Raw genomic sequence first — 20,185 nt, forward strand, 5'->3', positions numbered from 1 at the left:
TGAATGCAAAGGTGAGTAATTTGGCAGTTGAGGGTATAATTGGTATACATGTGTTCAGTTTTGTAAATGGAAATGTGAAGAGCTTGTAGATATATGTGCTGAAAAAGGACTGGTGATTGGGAATACCTGGTTTAAAAAGAGAGATATGCATAAGTATACGTATGTAAGTAGGAGAGATGGCCAGAGAGCGTTATTGGATTATGTGTTAATTGATAGGGTCATGAAAGAGAGACTTTTGGATGTTAATGTGCTGAGAGGTGCAGCTGGAGGGATGTCTGATCATTATCTTGTGGAGGCAAAGGTGAAGATTTGTAGAGGTTTTCAGAAAAGAAGAGAGAACATTGGGGTGAAGAGAGTGGTAAGAGTAAGTGAGCTTGGGAAGGAGACTTGTGTGAGGAAGTACCACGACAGACTGAGTACAGAATGGAAAAAGGTGAGAACAAAGGAGGTAAGGGGTATTGGGGAGGAATGGGATGTATTTAGGGAATCAGTGATGGCTTGCGCAAAAGATGCTTGTGGCATGAGAAGGGTGGGAGGTGGGTAGATTAGAAAGAGTAGTGAGTGGTGGGATGAAGAAGTAAGATTGTTAGTGAAAGAGAAGAGAGAGGCATTTGGATGATTTTTGCAGGAATATAATGCAAATGAGTGGGAGATGTATAAAAGAAAGAGGCAGGAGATCAAGAGAAAGGTGCAAGAGGTGAAAAAGAGAGCAAATGAGAGTTTGGGTGAGAGAGTATCATTAAATTTTAAGGAGAATAAAAAGATGTTTTGGAAGGAGGTAAATAGAGTGCATAATACAAGGGAACAAATGGGAACTTCAGTGAAGGGGGCTAATGGGAAGGTGATAACAAGTAGTGATGATGTGAGAAGGAGATGGAGTGAGTAGTTTGGAGGTTTGTTGAATGTGTTTGATGATAGAGTGGCAGATATAGGGTGTTTTGGTTGAGGTGGTGTGCAAAGTGAGAGAGTCAGGGAGGATGATTTGGTAAACAGAGAAGAGGTAGTAAGAGCTTTGCGGAAGATGAAAGCCCGCAAGGCAGCGGGTTTGGATGGCATTCGAGTGGAATTTTTTAGAGAAGGGGATGACTGTATTGTTGACTGGTTGGTAAGGTTATTTGATGTATGTATGATTCATGGTGAGGTGCCTGAGGATTGGTGGAATGCATGCATAGTGCCATTGTACAAAGGCAAAGGGGACAGCGGTGAGTGCTCAAATTACAGAGGTATAAGTATGTTGAGTATTCCCGGGACATTATATGGGAGGGTATTGATTGAGAGGGTGAAGGCATGTACAACGCATCAGATTGGGGAAGAGCAGTGCAGTTTCAGAAGTGGTAGAGGATGTGTGGATCAGGTGTTTGCTTTGAAGAATGTATGTGAGAAATACTTAGAAAAGCAAATGGATTTGTATGTAGCATTTATGGATCTGGAGAAGGCATATGATAGAGTTGATGGAGATGCCCTGTGGAAGGTATTAAGAATATATGGTGTGGGAGGCAAGTTGTTAGAGGCAGTGAAAAGTTTTTATCGAGGATGTAAGGCATGTGTACCTGTAGGAAGAGAGGAAAGTTATTTGTTCTCAGTGATTGTAGGTTTGCGGCAGGGGTGTGTGATGTCTCCACGGTTGTTTAATTTGTTTATGGATGGGGTTGTTAGGGAGGTGAATGTGAGTGTTTTGGAAAGAGGGTCAAGTATGCAGTCTGTTTTGGATGAGAGAGCTTAGTAAGTGAGTCAGTTGTTGTTCGCATATAATACAGCGCTGGTGGCTGATTCATGTGAGATACTGCAGAAGCTGGTGACTGAGTTTGGTAAAGTGTGTGAAAGAAGAAAGTTGAGAGTAAATGTGAAGAACAAGGTTATTAGGTTCAGTAAGGTTGAGGGTCAAGTCAATTGGGAGGTAAGTTTGAATAGAGGAAAACTGGAGGAAGTGAAGTGTTTTAGATATCTGGGTGTTGATTTGGCAGCGGATGGAACCATGGAAGCGGAAGTGAATCATAGGGTGGGGAGGGGGCGAAAATTCTGGCAGCCTTGAAGAATGTGTGGACATTGAGAACATTATCTCGGAAAGCAAAAATGGGTATGTTTGAAGGAATAGTGGTTCCAACAATGTTGTATGGTTGCGAGCCTTGGGCTATGGATAGAGTTGTGCAGAGGAGGGTGAATGTGCTGGAAATGAGATGTTTGAGGACAATATGTGGTGAGGTGGGTTAATCGAGTAAGTAATATTAGGGTAAGAGAGATGTGTGGTAATGAAAAGAATGTGGTTGAGAGAGCAGATGAGGGTGTTGTGAAATGGTTTGGTCACATGGAGAGAATGAGTGAGGAAAGATTGACCAAGAGGATATATATGTCTCAGAGGTGGAGGGAACGAGGAGAAGTGGGAGACCAAGTTGGAGGTGGAAAGATGGAGTGAAAAAGATTTTAAGTGATCGGGGCCTGAACATGCAGGAGGGTGAAAGGCTGCAAGAAATAGAGTGAACTGGAACAATGTGTTATAGCGTGGTCGACGTGCTGTCAGTGGATTGAACCAGGGCATGTGAAGCATCTGGGGTAAACCATGGAAAGTTTTGTGGAGCCTGGATGTGGAAAGGGAGCTGTGGTTTTGGTGCATTATTACATGACAGCTAGAGACTGAGTGTGAATGAATGGGGCCTTTGTTGTCTTCATAGCACTACCTCGTGCACATGAGGGGGGGAGGGGGTTGTTATTTCATGTGTGGCAGGGTGGCGATGGGAATGAATAAAGGCAGACAGTATGAATTATAAACATGCATATATATGTGTGTGTATATATATGTATACGTTGAGATGTATAGGTATGTATATTTGCGTGTGTAGACGTGTATGTATATACCTGTGTATGTTGGTGGGTTCGGCCATTCTTGCATCTGTTTCCTTGCACTACCTCGCTAACGCAGGAGACACCGAGAAAGCAAAATAAAATAAATAAGTATATATATATATATATATATATATATACTGAGTTTGGTAAAGTGTGTGAAAGAAGAAAGCTGAGAGTATATGTGAATAAGAGCAAGGTTATTTGTTAAAGTAGGGTTGATGGACAAGTTACTTGGTAGGTAACTTTGAATGGAGGAAAACTGAAGGAAGTGAAATTTTTTACATATCTTGCAGGGATTCAGCAGCTTATGGAACCATGGAAATGGAAGTGAGTCACTGGATGGGGGACTGGGCAAAAGTTCTGGGAGCGTTGAAAAATGTATGGAAGCTGAGAAGATTATCTCAGATAGCAAAAATGGGTATGTTTGTTGGACTAGTGGTTCCAACAATATCATATGGTTGTGAGGCGTGCACTATAGATAGGGTTGTGTGGAGGAGGGTGGATGTGGTGGAAATTAGATGTTTGAGGACAATATGTAGTGTGAGGTGGTTTGATCGAGTAAGTAATGAAAGGGTAAGAGAGATATGTGGTTGAAAGAGCAGAAGTGGGTGAATTGAAATGGTTCGTCACGTGGAGAGAATGGGTGAGGAAAGATTGACAAAGAGAATATGTGTGTCAGAGGTGGAGGGAACGAGGTGAAGTGGGAGACCAAATTGGAGGTGGAAAGATGGAATGAAAAAGATTTTGTGTGATCGGGGCCTGAACATGCAGGAGGGTGAAAGGAGGGCAAGGAATAGAGTGAATTGGAGCGATGTGGTATACCGGGGTTGACGTGCTGTCAGTGGATTGAATCAAGGCATGTGAAGCGTCTGGGGTAAGCCATGGAAAGCTGTGTAGGTATGTATATTTGCGTGTGTGGACGTATGTATATACATGTGTATGGGGGGGGTTGAGCCATTTCTTTCGTCTGTTTCCTTGCGCTACCTCGCAAACGCAGGAGACAGCGACAAAGTATAAAAAAAGAAAAAAAAAAAAACCTGCAACGCCTACTATGGTTGGAAATACTTACCTTATAAGGGACAAAGGTGTTTCTTTAGTTGCACTTTTCCAGGTAAATATACCACTTAAGGAAATTTCTAGTATTCCTGGTGTGAGCTTGAGATCTGTACAACAATTTTTAAAGAAATTTAGTGATAGCAGAGACACTGGTACATCAGTCCATGTGGAACACCCTGGAAAACCCAGAAAAACCTCTCCATGTAATGTGAATGTTTTTAAACATCAAGTGGATGCAGATCCACACTTGAGTGCAAAAGAATTTAAAGAAAACACCCTAGAATTTTCTCTGATGTGTCGATAAGGATAGTGTAGCGCCACTTGCACAACCACCTTATACACTGGAATTGCAGGCAGCATCCCAAACTGCTCATAACCCATAGGCACCAGAAGAAAAGAGCCAGTTTCTTTCAAGAAATGTGTAGTCTGGTATACAGCTAATTTCAGAAGTGTCTTGTGATGTCATGAGTCCCCCTATTCTCCAACAGGTGGCTGTAATGGGCATGTGTACAGTCAACTAGACTTTGATCCATTTGACCCTAAGTACATTTCATGCACTGTGAAGTTTTCTTCTTCATTTATGGTATGGAATTGTTTCAGTTATTATGGTGTTGGGGACCTTGTAGTGTTGCCAAAGAATGAAACTATGAACAGTTGTTATATTGAGCTACAATGTGACCACTTTCCAGATTTGTTAAAAGGGCTAAAGTATTCAGGCAATCTAAGATTAGCTTTAGGACTGTGCAGTGGAGTTTTTCAGTGACTAGAAAAGGAATTCACCTGGTCTTAATCAAATAGGTCACTTTTGGCATTTATGAAAATGAAATTAAGTAACAGGGATACTTCCATTACTACCTAAGCCAGAGATGGTCGTTCATAAAATTTGGGCATAGATGAACGCTGACTGGCTTCAGCACCTTCTTGATTCAGTTCCTGCTCATTTCATGGAGTGCATAAAGAGGAAAGGGAAACCACTTAAGCAGTTTCCATGCTTTTATTTCATGTTTATTTTGGACGAGATACTTACTAGGAAGGAATACAAATTACTGGGAGATTATATGAGAAAGTGGCAGGAGGTCAAGAGGAAGGTGCAAGAGTTTAAAAACAGGGCAAATGAGAATTGGGGTGAGAGAGCATCATTAAACTTTAGGGAGAATGAAAAAATTTTTGGAAGGAGGTAAAAAAGTGTGTAAAACAAGAGAACAAATGGGATTGTCCGTGAAGGGGGCAAGTAGGGAAGTGATAGCAGGTAGTGATGGAGTGAGGAGGAGATGGAGTGAGTATTTTGAAGGTTTATCAAATGTCTTTGACGATTAGAGTGGCAGATGTAGGGTGTTTTGGTCGGGTTGGTGTGCGAAGTGAGAGAGTAAAGGAGAATATTTTGGTGAAGAGAGAAGTGGTGGCAAAAGCCTTGAGGAAGATGAAATCCAGCAAGGCAGCAGGTTTGGATGGTATTGCAGTTGACTTTATTAAGAAAGGGTGTGACTGTGATGTTGATTGGTTGGTAAGGGTATTCAATGTATGTATGGATCATGTTGAAGTGCCTGAGAATTGGTGGAATGCATGTATAGCGCCAGTGTACAAAGACAAAGGGGATAAAGGTGAGTGTTCTAATTACAAAGGCATAAGTTTGTTGAGTATTCCTGGAAAATTGTTGAGGAAGGGTATTGATTGAGATAGTGAAGGCATGTACAGTGCATCAGATTGGGAGGAGCAGTGTGATTTCAGAAGTGGTAAAAGATGTGTGGATCAGGTGTTTGCTTTGAAGAATGTGTGTGAAAAATTCTTAGAATAATGGATGGATTTATATGTAGCATTTATGGATCTGGAGAAGGCAAATGATAGGGTTGATAGAGATGCTTTGTGGAAGCTCTTAAGAGTATATGGTGGGGAGGTAAGTTGTTAGTAGCAGTGAGAAGTTTTTATAAAGGAATTAAGGCATGTGTATTAGTAGGAAGAGAGGAGAGTGATTGATTCCTTGTGAAGGTTGGTCTGCAGCAGGGTGTTTGACGTCCCCATGATTGTTTAATTTGTTTATGGATTAGTTAGTTAGGGAGGTAAATGCAAGAGTTTTGGAGAGAGGGGCAAGTATGCAGTCTGTTGGGGATGAGAGTACCTGAGAAGTGAATCAGTTGTTGTTCGCCAATGATACAGCACTAATGGCTGATTCGAGGGAGAAACTGCAAAAGTTGGTGACTGAGTTTGGAAAAGTGTGTGAAAGAAGAAAGTTGAGAGTAAATGTGATTATGAGCAAGGTTATTATGTTCAGTTGGGTTGAGGGGCAAATTGATTGGGATGTAAGTTTGAACTGAGAAAAACTGGAGGAAGTGAAGTGTTTTAGATATCTGGGAGTGGATTTGGCAGCAAGTTGAACTATGGAAGTCGAAGTGAGTCACAGGGTGGGGGAGGGGCTGAAGTTTCTGGGAGTGATGAAGAAAGTGTGGAAGAAGAGAACATTATTTTGGAGAGCAAAAATAGGTATGTTTAAAGGAATAGTAGTTCCATCCAGCAATATTATATTGTTGTGAGGCATGGGCTATGGTTAGGGTTGTATGAAGGAGGGTGGATGTGTTGGAAATTAAATGTTTGAGGACAATATGTGGTTTGAGGTGGTTTGATCGAGTAAGTAATGTAAGGGTAAGAGAGAGGTGTGGAAATAAATAGAGTATGGTTGAGAGAGCAGAAGAGGGTGTGTTGAAATGGTTTGGACATATAGAGGGAAAATCAAGCAAAAATATGGCAGATGGTTGCACTTCCTCAGAGATATGCCACATCCTGCTGACATCTGAAGCTGTAAATAAGTGCTTGTAATGCTGTGTATTGAAAGAAATGACACTGTGCTTATGTTTTGTGAATGATAGAAAATGCATCTGTGACCCCAACACAATTTATCTCAGGATGATTATTATAAGAAACCTGAGTTGATTCAGGATGATAATTATTGACACAAAAGCTTAGATCAAGTACAGTTGGGATAGAAAGGTACGGGTTTAAAGGAATTTTGATTAACGTTTCTTGACAGTTACCATGTTGCTGTTTGCTTCAGCTATGAATTGTAATTATTCATACCATCCTTTGAGACCATGTGACTAGAATGGATCAGTAAAGTGTTCATCATATGTTAATGAATTTGAATATAATAATCAAATCCATACTTTCTTATACTTTAGACATTTTTTTCCCTAAAAACTGAAGCTCATCAGAAATTTGTTGAAAATGGTCTGATACTTTCACATATTTCATTTTATTTTAATCTTATTACTTTATTTGCTTTAGACAAGAAATTTGTTTCTTGTTTTGTGTATAAACAAGGAAGTGGCTGGATGGAAGGATAGAGTGAAAGTGGCTCTCAAGTTATTTGATCTTGCACATTCAGGAGGGTGAGATGTGTGTGTTGGATAGAGTGAATTGGAGCGATGTCGTTTACAGAGGATGACATCCTGTGTCTAGGCAGAACCAAGGCATACGAAGTGGTCATGACCAGAAAATCACAGAACAGTCTTTGGAGCTTGGCTGTGGATGGGGACTCTGGTGTTGGTATAATGTACATGACAGCAAGATAGTGCATGCGAGTAATTGAGGCCATTCCATGTGTTCTTTGCATGATTTCACTGATGTAGGAATTGTTGAGCAGGTATGAACTGCTTTCTAAACAATATAATCTTTACTCTTCATTTAAGTAAAAGATGTGTGAACTGATAGGGATTGTTATTCAGATGGTGATAAAAAGATAATAGTTTCCTATTTCCAGAAGATTGCAGCTTCATTTGTAGTATTGAGAGTTTTCTTGTTGGTTCATATCCTAATGAAGTTTGTGATTTTGGTTTCTCTGTTTTATAAGAACTCTCTAATTTCATTTTTTTTTTTTTTTTTTTTTTTTTTTATACTTTGTCGCTGTCTCCCGCGTTTGCGAGGTAGCGCAAGGAAACAGACGAAAGAAATGGCCCAACCCACCCCCATACACATGTATATACATACGTCCACACACGCAAGTATACATACCTACACAGCTTTCCATGGTTTACCCCAGACGCTTCACATGCCTTGATTCAATCCACTGACAGCACGTCAACCCCGGTATACCACATCGCTCCAATTCACTCTATTCCTTGCCCTCCTTTCACCCTCCTGCATGTTCAGGCCCCGATCACACAAAATCTTTTTCACTCCATCTTTCCACCTCCAATTTGGTCTCCCTCTTCTCCTCGTTCCCTCCACCTCCGACACATATATCCTCTTGGTCAATCTTTCCTCACTCATCCTCTCCATGTGCCCAAACCACTTCAAAACACCCTCTTCTGCTCTCTCAACCACGCTCTTTTTATTTCCACACATCTCTCTTACCCTTACGTTACTCACTCGATCAAACCACCTCACACCACACATTGTCCTCAAACATCTCATTTCCAGCACATCCATCCTCCTGCGCACAACTCTATCCATAGCCCACGCCTCGCAACCATACAACATTGTTGGAACCACTATTCCTTCAAACATACCCATTTTTGCTTTCCGAGATAATGTTCTCGACTTCCACACATTCTTCAAGGCCCCCAGAATTTTCGCCCCCTCCCCCACCCTATGATCCACTTCCGCTTCCATGGTTCCATCCGCTGCCAGATCCACTCCCAGATATCTAAAACATTTCACTTCCTCCAGTTTTTCTCCATTCAAACTCACCTCCCAATTGACTTGACCCTCAACCCTACTGTACCTAATAACCTTGCTCTTATTCACATTTACTCTTAACTTTCTTCTTCCACACACTTTACCAAACTCAGTCACTAGCTTCTGCAGTTTCACACATGAATCAGCCACCAGCGCTGTGTCATCAGCGAACAACAACTGACTCACTTCCCAAGCTCTCTCATCCACAACAGACTTCATACTTGCCCCTCTTTCCAGGACTCTTGCATTTACCTCCCTAACAACCCCATCCATAAACAAATTAAACAACCATGGAGACATCACACACCCCTGCCGCAAACCTACATTCACTGAGAACCAATCACTTTCCTCTCTTCCTACACGTACACATGCCTTACATCCTCGATAAAAACTTTTCACTGCTTCTAATAACTTTCCTCCCACACCATATATTCTTAATACCTTCCACAGAGCATCTCTATCAACTCTATCATATGCCTTCTCCAGATCCATAAATGCTACATACAAATCCATTTGCTTTTCTAAGTATTTCTCACATACATTCTTCAAAGCAAACACCTGATCCACACATCCTCTACCACTTCTGAAACCACACTGCTCTTCCCCAATCTGATGCTCTGTACATGCCTTCACCCTCTCAATTAATACCCTCCCATATAATTTACCAGGAATACTCAACAAACTTATACCTCTGTAATTTGAGCACTCACTCTTATCCCCTTTGCCTTTGTACAATGGCACTATGCACGCATTCCGCCAATCCTCAGGCACCTCACCATGAGTCATACATACATTAAATAACCTTACCAACCAGTCAACAATACAGTCACCCCCTTTTTTAATAAATTCCACTGCAATACCATCCAAACCTGCTGCCTTGCCGGCTTTCATCTTCCGCAAAGCTTTCACTACCTCTTCTCTGTTTACCAAATCTAATTTCATATCCTTACTTATATGTTAACTGTGTTTAATCAGGGTTTCCTATGACTATAGATTTTTTTTCCTTGTGCTGCAATAAAAGACAGTTATGTTTGCTTGTGTGGATCAGTTTATTTCCTTTTACAAGGAATTACTTTTTCATGATTAGTCCCTCAGAAATATTCCTTTTTTTTCTTTAAGCCACTCATACTTAAGTCCGAACTCTGCCTGTGGTGAAATCATCAGTTTTGATTCTGGAAGAACTCTTCATTGTGCCAGTGTGTGACTGTTCATGACTGACCTTTCCCACCTTTATTGTTGACAGTTGTATATTTCAAAGGATATGCGGTACAGACAGAAATGATCTAACTAGGAGTTGCACCTTGAGCAGTGAACTTAATGAAATTTAGGACCTTTTGTGGTGGAATTTTTAATTGTATGAATTTTATCTTAACTCCATTCCTTTGTACACATGGTACATGATTTACATGCATGCATATTTTATAGCATTAATTGTATAGAAGCTGACAGAATGGCTTTTGTAGTTGGACAAGTTTCTGTTCATAAAGTGCACTGGGTTTGCTCAAATTCTATCATGACTTTTGTTGGATTAGCTGAATCAAGAAATGTTACTCCTTTTCACTTTTTGACTAATGTATAATTAAAAAGTTTGTGCAGTGTTTGGAAGGTTTCATTTTAACAACTTATCACATAGCATGCTGGAAAAATATATTTTCCGAATTTTTTCTTGATACTCTTATTGTTTACATTAGTTATGTATCACCACGGTAATCACATCTTTCAGCAATGTATGTTAACTCCTGGCACGACTCCTGGCAAGCACAAAGGATATGGTTTCATTGAATATGAGAACTCCCAGTCAGCGCAAGAGGCTATTGCATCCATGAACTTGTTTGATTTGGGTGGCCAGTACCTGAGAGTTGGAAAAGCTATCACACCTCCTGGTTCATTTTATGTAAGTAGATTTTATTTATTCATTTATCATACTTAATCTCCATCTCCTGCATTAGCGAGGTAGCGCAAGGAAGCAGACACACATACACATGTATATACATAAATGCCCGCACGCGCACATATATATATACATATACATTTCAACGTATTTATATATTTATTTATTATACTTTGTCGCTGTCTCTTGCTTTAGTGAGGTAGTGCAAGGAAACAGACTAAAGAATGGCCCAACCCACCCACATACACATGTATATACGTAAACGCCCACACATGCACATATACATACCTATACAATTCAACATATTCATACATATACATACACAGACTTTTTTTTTCATACTATTCGCCATTTCCCACGTTAGCGAGGTAGCATTAAGAACAGGACTGGGCCTTTGAGGGAATATCCTCACCTGGCCCCCTTCTCTGTTCCTTCTTTTGGAAAATTTAAAAAAAACAAACAGAGGGGAGGATTTCCAGCCCCCGCTCCCTTCCCTTTTAGTCGCCTTCTGCGACACCCAGGGAATACGTGGGAAGTATTCTTTCTCCCCTATCCTCAGGGATACACAGACATACATATATATACACATGTACATATTCATACATTCTGCCTTCATCCATTTCCACCAACACCCTGTCACCCATGAAATGACACCCCCTCCCCACATGTGCGCATGAGGTAGCACTAGGAAAAGACAACAAAGGCCACATTCGTTCACACTCAGTCTCTAGCTGTCATGTGTAATGCACCAAAACCACAGCTCCCTTTCCACATCCAGGCCCCACAAAACTTTCCGTGGTTTACTCCAGATGCTTCACATGTCCTGGTTCAATCCGTTGACAGTGCGTTGACCCTAGTACACCAATTCACTCTATTCCTTGCATGCCTTTCACCATCCAGTATATTCAGGCCCTGATCATTCAAAATCTTTTTCACTCTGTCCTTCCACCTCCAATTTGGTGTTCCACTTCTCCTTGTTCCCTCCAACTCTGACACATATATCCTCTTTGTCAATCTTTCCTCACTCATTCTCTCCATGTGACCAAACCTTTTCAATACACCCTCTTCTGCTCTCTCAACCACACTCTTTTTATTACCACACATCTCTCTTACCCTTTCATTATTTACTGGATCAAACCACCTCACACCACATATTGTCCTCAAACATCTCATTTCCAACACATCCACCCTACTCCACACAACCTTATGTATAGCCTATGCCTCACAACCATATAAAATTGTTGGAACCACTATCCCTTCAGACATACCCATTTTTGCACTCCGAGATAACGTTCTCACCTTCCACACATTCTTCAAGGTTTCCAGAACCTTTGCCCCCTCCCCCACCCTGTGACTCACTTCTGCTTTCATGTTTCCATCTCTGCTGCCAAATCCACCCCCAGATATCTAAAACACTTCACTTCCTCCAGTATTTCTCTATTCAGACTTATCTCCCAGTTTACTTGTCCCTCAACCCTATTGAACCTAATAACCTTAATCTTATTCACATTTCAACATCTCAACTTTCTTCTTTCACACACTTTACCTGACTCAGTCACCAACTTCTACAGTCTCTCACCCGAATCAGCCACTAGCGCTGTATCATCAGTGAACAGCAACTGACTCACTTCCCAAGCCCTCTCATCCACAACAGACTGCATACTTGCCCCTCTCTCCAAAACTCTTGCATTCACCTCCCTAACAACCCCATCCATAAACAAACTAAACAACCATGGAGACATCATGCACCCCTGCTGCAAACCGACATTCATTGGGAATCAATCTCTTCTTACTCATACACATGCCTTAGACCATTGATAAAAACTTTTCACTGCTTCTAGCAACTTACCTCCCTCACCCTATACTCTTAATACCTTCCACAGAGCAACTCTATCATCTCTATCATATGCCTTCTCCAGATCCATAGATGCTGCATACAAGTCCATCTGTTTTTCTAAGTATTTCTCACATACTTTCTTCAAAGCAAACACCTGATCTACACATTCTCTTCCACTTCTGAAACCACACTGCTCTTCCCCAATCTGATGCTTTGTACATGTCTTCACACACTCTCAATCAATACCCTCCCATATAATTTCCCAGGAATACTCAACAAACTTATACCTCTGTAATTTGAACACTCACCATTTTCCCCTTTGCCTTTGTACAATGGCACTCTGCTTACATTCTGCCAATCCTCAGGCAACCAATCAACAACACAGTCACCCCTTTTTTGATAAATTCCACAGCAATACCATCCAAACCCTCCATCTTGCCGGCTTTCATCTTCCGTATAGCTTTCACTACCTCTTCTCTGTTTACCAAATCATTCTTCGTGACCCTCTCACTTTGCACACAACCTTGACCAAAACACCCTATATCTGCCACTCTATCATCAAACACATTCAGCAAACCTTCAATACACACTCCATCTCCCTCTCACTTCACCACTACTTGTTATAATCTCCCCATTAGCCCCCTTCACCGATGTTCCCATTTGTTCTCTTGTCATAAGCACTATATTTACCTCCTTCCAAAACATCTTTTTATTCTCCCTAAAATCTAATGATACTCTCTCACCCCAACTCTCATTTGCCCCCTTTTTCACTTTCTAATCTTGGACAAGGCATTTGGTTTACATTTCAAGTTTTTTTTTTTCAAACTATTCGCCGTTTCCTACATTAGCGAGGTAGCACTAAGAACAGAGGACTGGGCCTTCTAGGGAATATCCTCACCTGGCCCCCTTCTCTGTTCCTTTTTTTGGAAAATTGAAAAAAAACGAGAGGGGAGGATTTCCAGCCCCCCACTCCCTCCCCCCTTAGTCGCCTTCTACGACATGCAGGGAATACGTGGGAAGTATTCTTTCTCCCCTATCCCAAGGGATAACATTTCAAGGTATACATACATATATATATACACAGACATATACATATATACACATGCACATATTCATACTTGCTGCCTTCATCCATTCCTGTCGCCACCCTACCACATATGAAATAGCATCGAACCTCCCGCTTCCAATGAGGTAGCACCAGGAAAAGACAAAAAAGGCCACATTCGTTCACACTCAGTCTCTAGCTATCATGTGTAATGCACCAAAATCATAGCTCCCTTTCCACATCCAGGCCCCACAGACATTTCTATGGTTTACCCCAGAAGCTTCATGTTTCCTGGTTCAATCCATTGACAGCATGTTGACCCTGGCATACCACATTGTTCCAGTTCACTCTATTCCTTGCACGCCTTTCACCCGCCTTTATGTTCAGGCCCTGATCCCTCAAAATCTTTTTCACTCCATCCTTACACCTCCAGTTTGGTTTCCCACTTTTCCTTGTTCCCTCTTTGTTAATCTTTCCTCACTCATTCCCTCCATGAGTCCAAACAATTTCAACACAGCCTTTTTTGCTCTCTCAACCACACTCTTTTTGTTACCATACGTATCTCTTACCCTTTCATTACTTACTCATCAAACCACCTCACACCATATATTGTCCTCAAACATTTCATATCCAAAACATCCACCCTTCTCCACGCAACCCTATCTATAGCCCATGCCTTGCAACCATATAACATTGTTGGAACCACTGTTCCTTCAAGCATACCCCTTATTGCTTTCCGAGATAACATTCTCACCTTCCACACATTCTTCAGCGCTCCCAGAACCTTTGCCCCCTCCCCACCCTGTGACTCACTTCCAATTCCATGGTTCCATCTGCTGCTAAATCCCTTCCCAGATATCTAAGATACTTCACTTCACTGGTGGGATGGGGACTAGAACGGATGAAGGCAGCAAGTATGGATATGTACATGTGTATATATGTATATGTCTGTGTATGTGTATGTATGTATTCATTAAACTGTATTCCTATGAGTCCACGGGGAAAGTGAAACACGAAAAGTTCCCAAGTGCACTTTCGTGTAATAATCACATCATCAGGGGAAACACAAGAGAGAAATATAAGTCAGTTGATATACATCGAAGAGACGAAGCTAGGACGCCATTTGGTAAACATGTGATTGTCCAAAACATGTTTTGGACAATCACATGTTTACCAAATGGCGTCCTAGCTTCGTCTCTTTGATGTATATCATCTGACTGTTATATTTCTCTCTTGTCTCCCCTGATGATGTGATTATTACACGAAAGTGCACTTGGGAACTTTTTGTGTTTCATTTTCCCCGTGGACTCATAGGAATATCTTGATCATGCGCAAAGTTGTGATCCTTAACAACATTAAACTGTATATGTATGTATGTGTGGGTGGGTTGGGCCATTCCTTGTCTGTTTCCTTGCGCTACCTCACTAACACGGGAGACAGCGGTTTAGTATAGTAAAAAGAAAATATGATATTTGCGAGAGATGCGTGTGGCGTGTGTTAGGTGGGAGGTGGGCTGGTTAGAAAGGGTAGTAAGTGGTTGAGGTAAAGTTGCTAGTGAAAGAGGAAAACAGGTATATGTGTGGTACTTACAGGGAAGGAGTGCAAATGATTGGGAGAAATGTATTAAGAAGCAGCAGGTCAAGAGGAAGGTGCTGGAGTTGAAAAATAGGGCAAATGAGAGTTGAGGTGAGTGAATATCAATAAATGTTAAGGAGAATGAGATGTTTTTGAAAGAGGTTGATAGTGTGAGAAAGACAAGAAAACAAATGGGAACATCAAAGAAGGGGGCAAATGGGAAAGTAGTGATAGGTAGTTATGAAGTGAAGAAGATATAAAGTGAGTATTTTGAAAGACTATTAAATGTTTTCGATGATAGATTGGCAGATGTAGGATTTTTGAGTTGGGATGGTACATGAAGTGAGAGTCATGGATAGTGGTCTGGTGATGAGAGAAGAATTAGTTAAAACCTTGTGTAAGATAAAATGTGGCAGTGCATCTGGGGTGGATGGTATTGCTTGTTGAATTTCTTAAGAAAGGGGATGACTGTTGTTTAGTTGGTTCAGGATTTTCAGTGTATGTATGGATCATTGTGAAGTACCTGGGGATTGGTGAAATGCATCTGTAGTACCATTGTATAAAAGCAAGGTGGGCAAAGATGAGCTTTTAACCTATAAAGGTATAAGTTTGTTGAGTATACCTGGTAGGTTGTATGGGAGAGTAGTGATTAAGAGGGTGAAAGCATACACAGAGCATCAGATTGGGGATGAACAATGTGGTTTCTGAAGTGGTAAAGGATGTGTGTATCTGGTGTTTGTTTTAAAGAATGTAAGAAAAATTTAGAGAAACAGAATGATATGTATGTGGCATTTATGAATTTGGAGAAAGGATATGAAAGGGTTTATGAGATGTCTTGTGGAAGGTTTTATGTATGGTGTGGAAGGAAAGGTGCTAGAAGATGTGAGAAGTTTTTATTCAAGGGTGCATTGTATGTGTACGAGTACAAAGAGAAAAGAGTGAGTGGTTCTAAGGAAGGTTGGTTTATGACAGGGGTGTGTGATGCCTTCATTGCTGTTTATGGAAGGGGTGAAGAGGAAGGTAAGTGTAATAGTCTTAGAGAGAAGGGTGAGTATGCAGTCTGTAGTGGATGAGGGGGGCCTGGAAAATGAGTCACTTGTTGTTTGCTGATGACAAAGCACTGGTGGCAAATTTGAGTCAGCTACTACAGAAGTTGGTGACTGAGTTTAGAAGAGTATGTGAAAGTAGAAGGTTGAGTGGAAATGTGAGTAAAAGCAAGATTATTAGGTTTGGCAGGATAGAGGGACAGGCTAGTTCAGGTGAGCTTGAATGGAGACAATTTGGAGGAACTGAAGTGTTTTAGATACCTGTGAGTGGACATGGCAGCAGATGGAACCATGAAATGGAAGTGAATGAAGGGATGAAGTTTCTAGGAGCACTGAGGAGTTTGTAGATGTGAGGTTGTTATCTGGGAGGGTGAAAACTGGTATGTTTGAAGGTAGAGCAATATTGTATGGATGCAAGGCATATTGAGGATGTACGGAAGAGGATGAATGTGTTGTGTGAGGTGGTTTGACCAAATAAGTGATATGAGGGTAAGAGAAAGGTGTCGTGGTAAAAAGAGTGCAGTTGAGAGAGCTGAAGAGAATGTGCTGAAATGGTGTGGACATATGCAGAGAATTAGCGAGGAAAGTATAAGAAGGAGGATATATGTCAGAAGTAGAGGAGACATGGAGAAGGAGGAGACCAGATTAGTGATGTAGGAGAGTTTGAGAGAGGATATATGTGCCAGAAGTAGAGGGGGTAAGGTGAAGGGGGAGACCAGACTAGTGATGGAAGGATGGAGAGAAGATTTTGAGTGATGTGGGCCTGAACATGCAGGAGTGTGAATGGCATACACAGAATATGGAGGATTGGAAAGATGTGATATACAGGGGTTGACATGCTATTATTGAACTGGACCAAGGCACACCATGGAAAAGTCTGTCAGGCCTGGTTGTGGATAGGGAGCTGTGGATTTAGTGCATTGCACATGACAGCTAGAGAGTGGATGAGAGTGAATGTGGCCATTCTTTGTCTTTTTCTCGTGTTTCCTAGTAATGTGAGAAATGGCAGTCAAGTATGAAAAAAGGAAGAGTGATTGTTCAGCACATTCTGCTGCATAGCCATGCTTAACATCGCTAGATAACACTTGCCACAAAGTAAGCATTACTTTTTAGTTTATTTATATGATTTTACATGAATTTTGTTTCTGTTTTCATTTGCATATTTTACACTGTGTTTTTTCTGATATGATTCATATAATAGTATTTTTTACATGAAATTGAATGTGATACTTTTGAGAAATATTATGTGACATGTGGATGGCATCATCTCAGGAGGATCCTGAGCTTGCATTGGCCAAATACTCTGCCAGGCAAGGAATTCCATGTGTCTTCCCTGTTTGTTTAGCAAAACTTAATGTAATTCCCAGGTTTATCAACATACTTCATTTTCAGAAGAAAAATGAAAGATAATAAGGTCAATGAATATCGTTTGTTACTGCAGTAATAGAGCATGGCATATAATGAAGAGAACTCAGTACAATTTGTATAAGTTTGTTACTGCAGTAATAGAGCATGGCATATGATAAAGAGAACTCAGTACAATTTGTATAAAAGGAAAAAACTTTTCTCATAATGCATGCTCATCTTTCTCATTACATCCTCCCTGTCATCCAATATCTCTTAACCCACTACTGAGATGTAAATAACTGGATACAGTGCCACTTAACGCCAACAGTAATTTATGCAGAACACACATCACTACCACCTCTCTCAGTACCACCCACCTTACAGACCTCCAGCATGCAAGTACTGACCTAATTCATGTACAAAAGCAACACATGTCATTGATGTTATTCAGTAGACTCTTGACTGATGCATGCACTACAAATGAATTATTTATTTTTTTTATTATACTTTGTCACTGTCTCCCACGTTTGCGAGGTAGCGCAAGGAAACAGACGAAAGAAATGGCCCAACCCCCCCCCCATACACATGTATATACATACGTCCACACACGCAAATATACATACCTACACAACTTTCCATGGTTTACCCCAGACGCTTCACATGCCTTGATTCAATCCACTGACAGCACGTCAACCCCGGTATACCACATCGCTCCAATTCACTCTATTCCTTGCCCTCCTTTCACCCTCCTGCATGTTCAGGCCCCGATCACACAAAATCTTTTTCACTCCATCTTTCCACCTCCAATTTGGTCTCCCTCTTCTCCTCGTTCCCTCCACCTCCGACACATATATCCTCTTGGTCAATCTTTCCTCACTCATTCTCTCCATGTGCCCAAACCACTTCAAAACACCCTCTTCTGCTCTCTCAACCACGCTCTTTTTATTTCCACACATCTCTCTTACCCTTACGTTACTCACTCGATCAAACCACCTCACACCACACATTGTCCTCAAACATCTCATTTCCAGCACATCCATCCTCCTGCGCACAACTCTATCCATAGCCCATGCCTTGCAACCATACAACATTGTTGGAACCACTATTCCTTCAAACATACCCATTTTTGCTTTCCGAGATAATGTTCTCGACTTCCACACATACACTCTCCTTGTATACTTCCTGTCTTGCATTCTTTCTACATGCCTAAACTACCTCACATTTCAACCACTCTCCCACTCCACAATTCATTCTCTTTGCATTCCCTGCCATACCAGATCTCTCATACTCATTTATTTATTCATTTATTATACTTTGTCGCTGTCTCCCGCATTAGTGAGGTAGCACAAGGAAACAGACAAAAGAATGGCCCAACCCACCCACACACACATGTATATACATACACGCCCACACACGCACATATACATACCTATACATCTCAACGTATACATATATATACATTCACAGACATACATATATACACATGTACATAATTCATACTGTCTGCCCTTATTCATTCCGGTCGCCACCCCACCACACATGAAATAACAACCCCCTCCCCCCCGCATGTGCATGAGGTAGCGCTAGGAAAAGACAACAAAGGCCCCATTCGTTCACACTCAGTCTGTAGCTGTCATGTATAATGCACTGAAACCACAGCTCCCTTTCCACATCCAGGTCCCACAGAACTTTCCATGGTTTACCCCAGACGCTTCACATGCCCTGGTTCAATCCATTGACAGCATGTCGACTCCAGTATACCACATCGTTCCTATTCACACTGTTCCTTGCATGCCTTTCACCCTCCTGCATGTTCAGGCCCCGATCACTCAAAATCTTTTTCACTCCATCTTTCCACCTCCAATTTGGTCTCCCACTTCTCCTCGTTCCCTCTACTTCTGACAAATATATCCTCTTTGTCAATCTTTCCTCACTCATTCTCTCCATGTGACCAAACCATTTCAAAACACCCTTTTCTACTCTTTCAACCACATTCACACACATTCTTCAAAGCAGACACCTGATCCAACAGCAGCATTGGAAGAAGAGTATAGCACAGCAATAGGTCTCTCCCCACCCTCCACTCTCACTGGCACATGCTGGGTGGAAAACAGATAGAAAAGACACCTTGCAGGAATAATAGGCCTGAGTGAATGTTTTTTAGGAAAGTCATAAGGTATAATGAACATGAGTATTTCATGCATCCCATCACCAATGACATGCATTTGCCAGCCTCTCAACTTGCCATGCTTATATTTCTGATGTTGAAAAATGATGCAATAATTCTGACTTACCCTTTCAAAGCAGGTGACATGGGTTAATCATTGTTGGTATGTTTCCTCAGCATGGCCAGCGAATGATCAGTGGTTGAGAAGGTAGCTCAATATACCACTGTGTTATGAATGAATTATTCAGTACCATAGAGTGATAGGTGATGATCAAGCCTAACTTTGAAGATCCTATTTTTTTTTTTCTCAAGCTGAGATGGCTCAGGCACCTGAGGCCTGGATGTGGATAGGGAGCTGTGGTTTCGTTGCATTACAATTGACATTTAGAGACGGAGTGTGAACAAATGTGGTCTTTTTGTCTGTTTTCCTGGTGCTACCTTGTTGACACAGGATGGCAATGCTGTTTCCTGTTGGGTGGGATAGTGCCGGGAATAGATGAAGGCAAGCAAGTATGAATATGTACATGTGTATATATTTATATGTCTGTGTATGTGTATGTATGTGTATGTGCATATGGTATGTATGTGTATATGTATGTACGGGTATGTGAGTGTATGTATACCAGTGTGTATATGAGTGGATGAGTCTTTCTTTGTCTGTTTCTTGGTGCTGCCTCGCTGAAGCGGGAAAGGGCGATCAAGTATGATAGCA

General features: G+C 41.3%; 1 protein-coding gene across 4 annotated transcripts in view; it reads left to right on the forward strand.

Moving 5' to 3' along the window:
• The window catches only part of hfp (Poly(U)-binding-splicing factor hfp), a 525,647-nt gene that overhangs the window by 461,614 nt on the left and 43,848 nt on the right, over positions 1 to 20,185 (forward strand). For all 4 annotated transcript variants that reach the window (XM_071679802.1, XM_071679803.1, XM_071679805.1 and 1 more), the window contains one exon: positions 10,289 to 10,459. In XM_071679802.1, coding sequence (XP_071535903.1) covers positions 10,289 to 10,459 — 171 coding nt within the window. The remainder of the gene's footprint in view (positions 1 to 10,288; positions 10,460 to 20,185) is intronic.

The sequence above is a fragment of the Panulirus ornatus genome, chromosome 30 (assembly GCF_036320965.1).
Source record: "Panulirus ornatus isolate Po-2019 chromosome 30, ASM3632096v1, whole genome shotgun sequence".
NCBI lineage: Eukaryota > Metazoa > Arthropoda > Malacostraca > Decapoda > Palinuridae > Panulirus > Panulirus ornatus.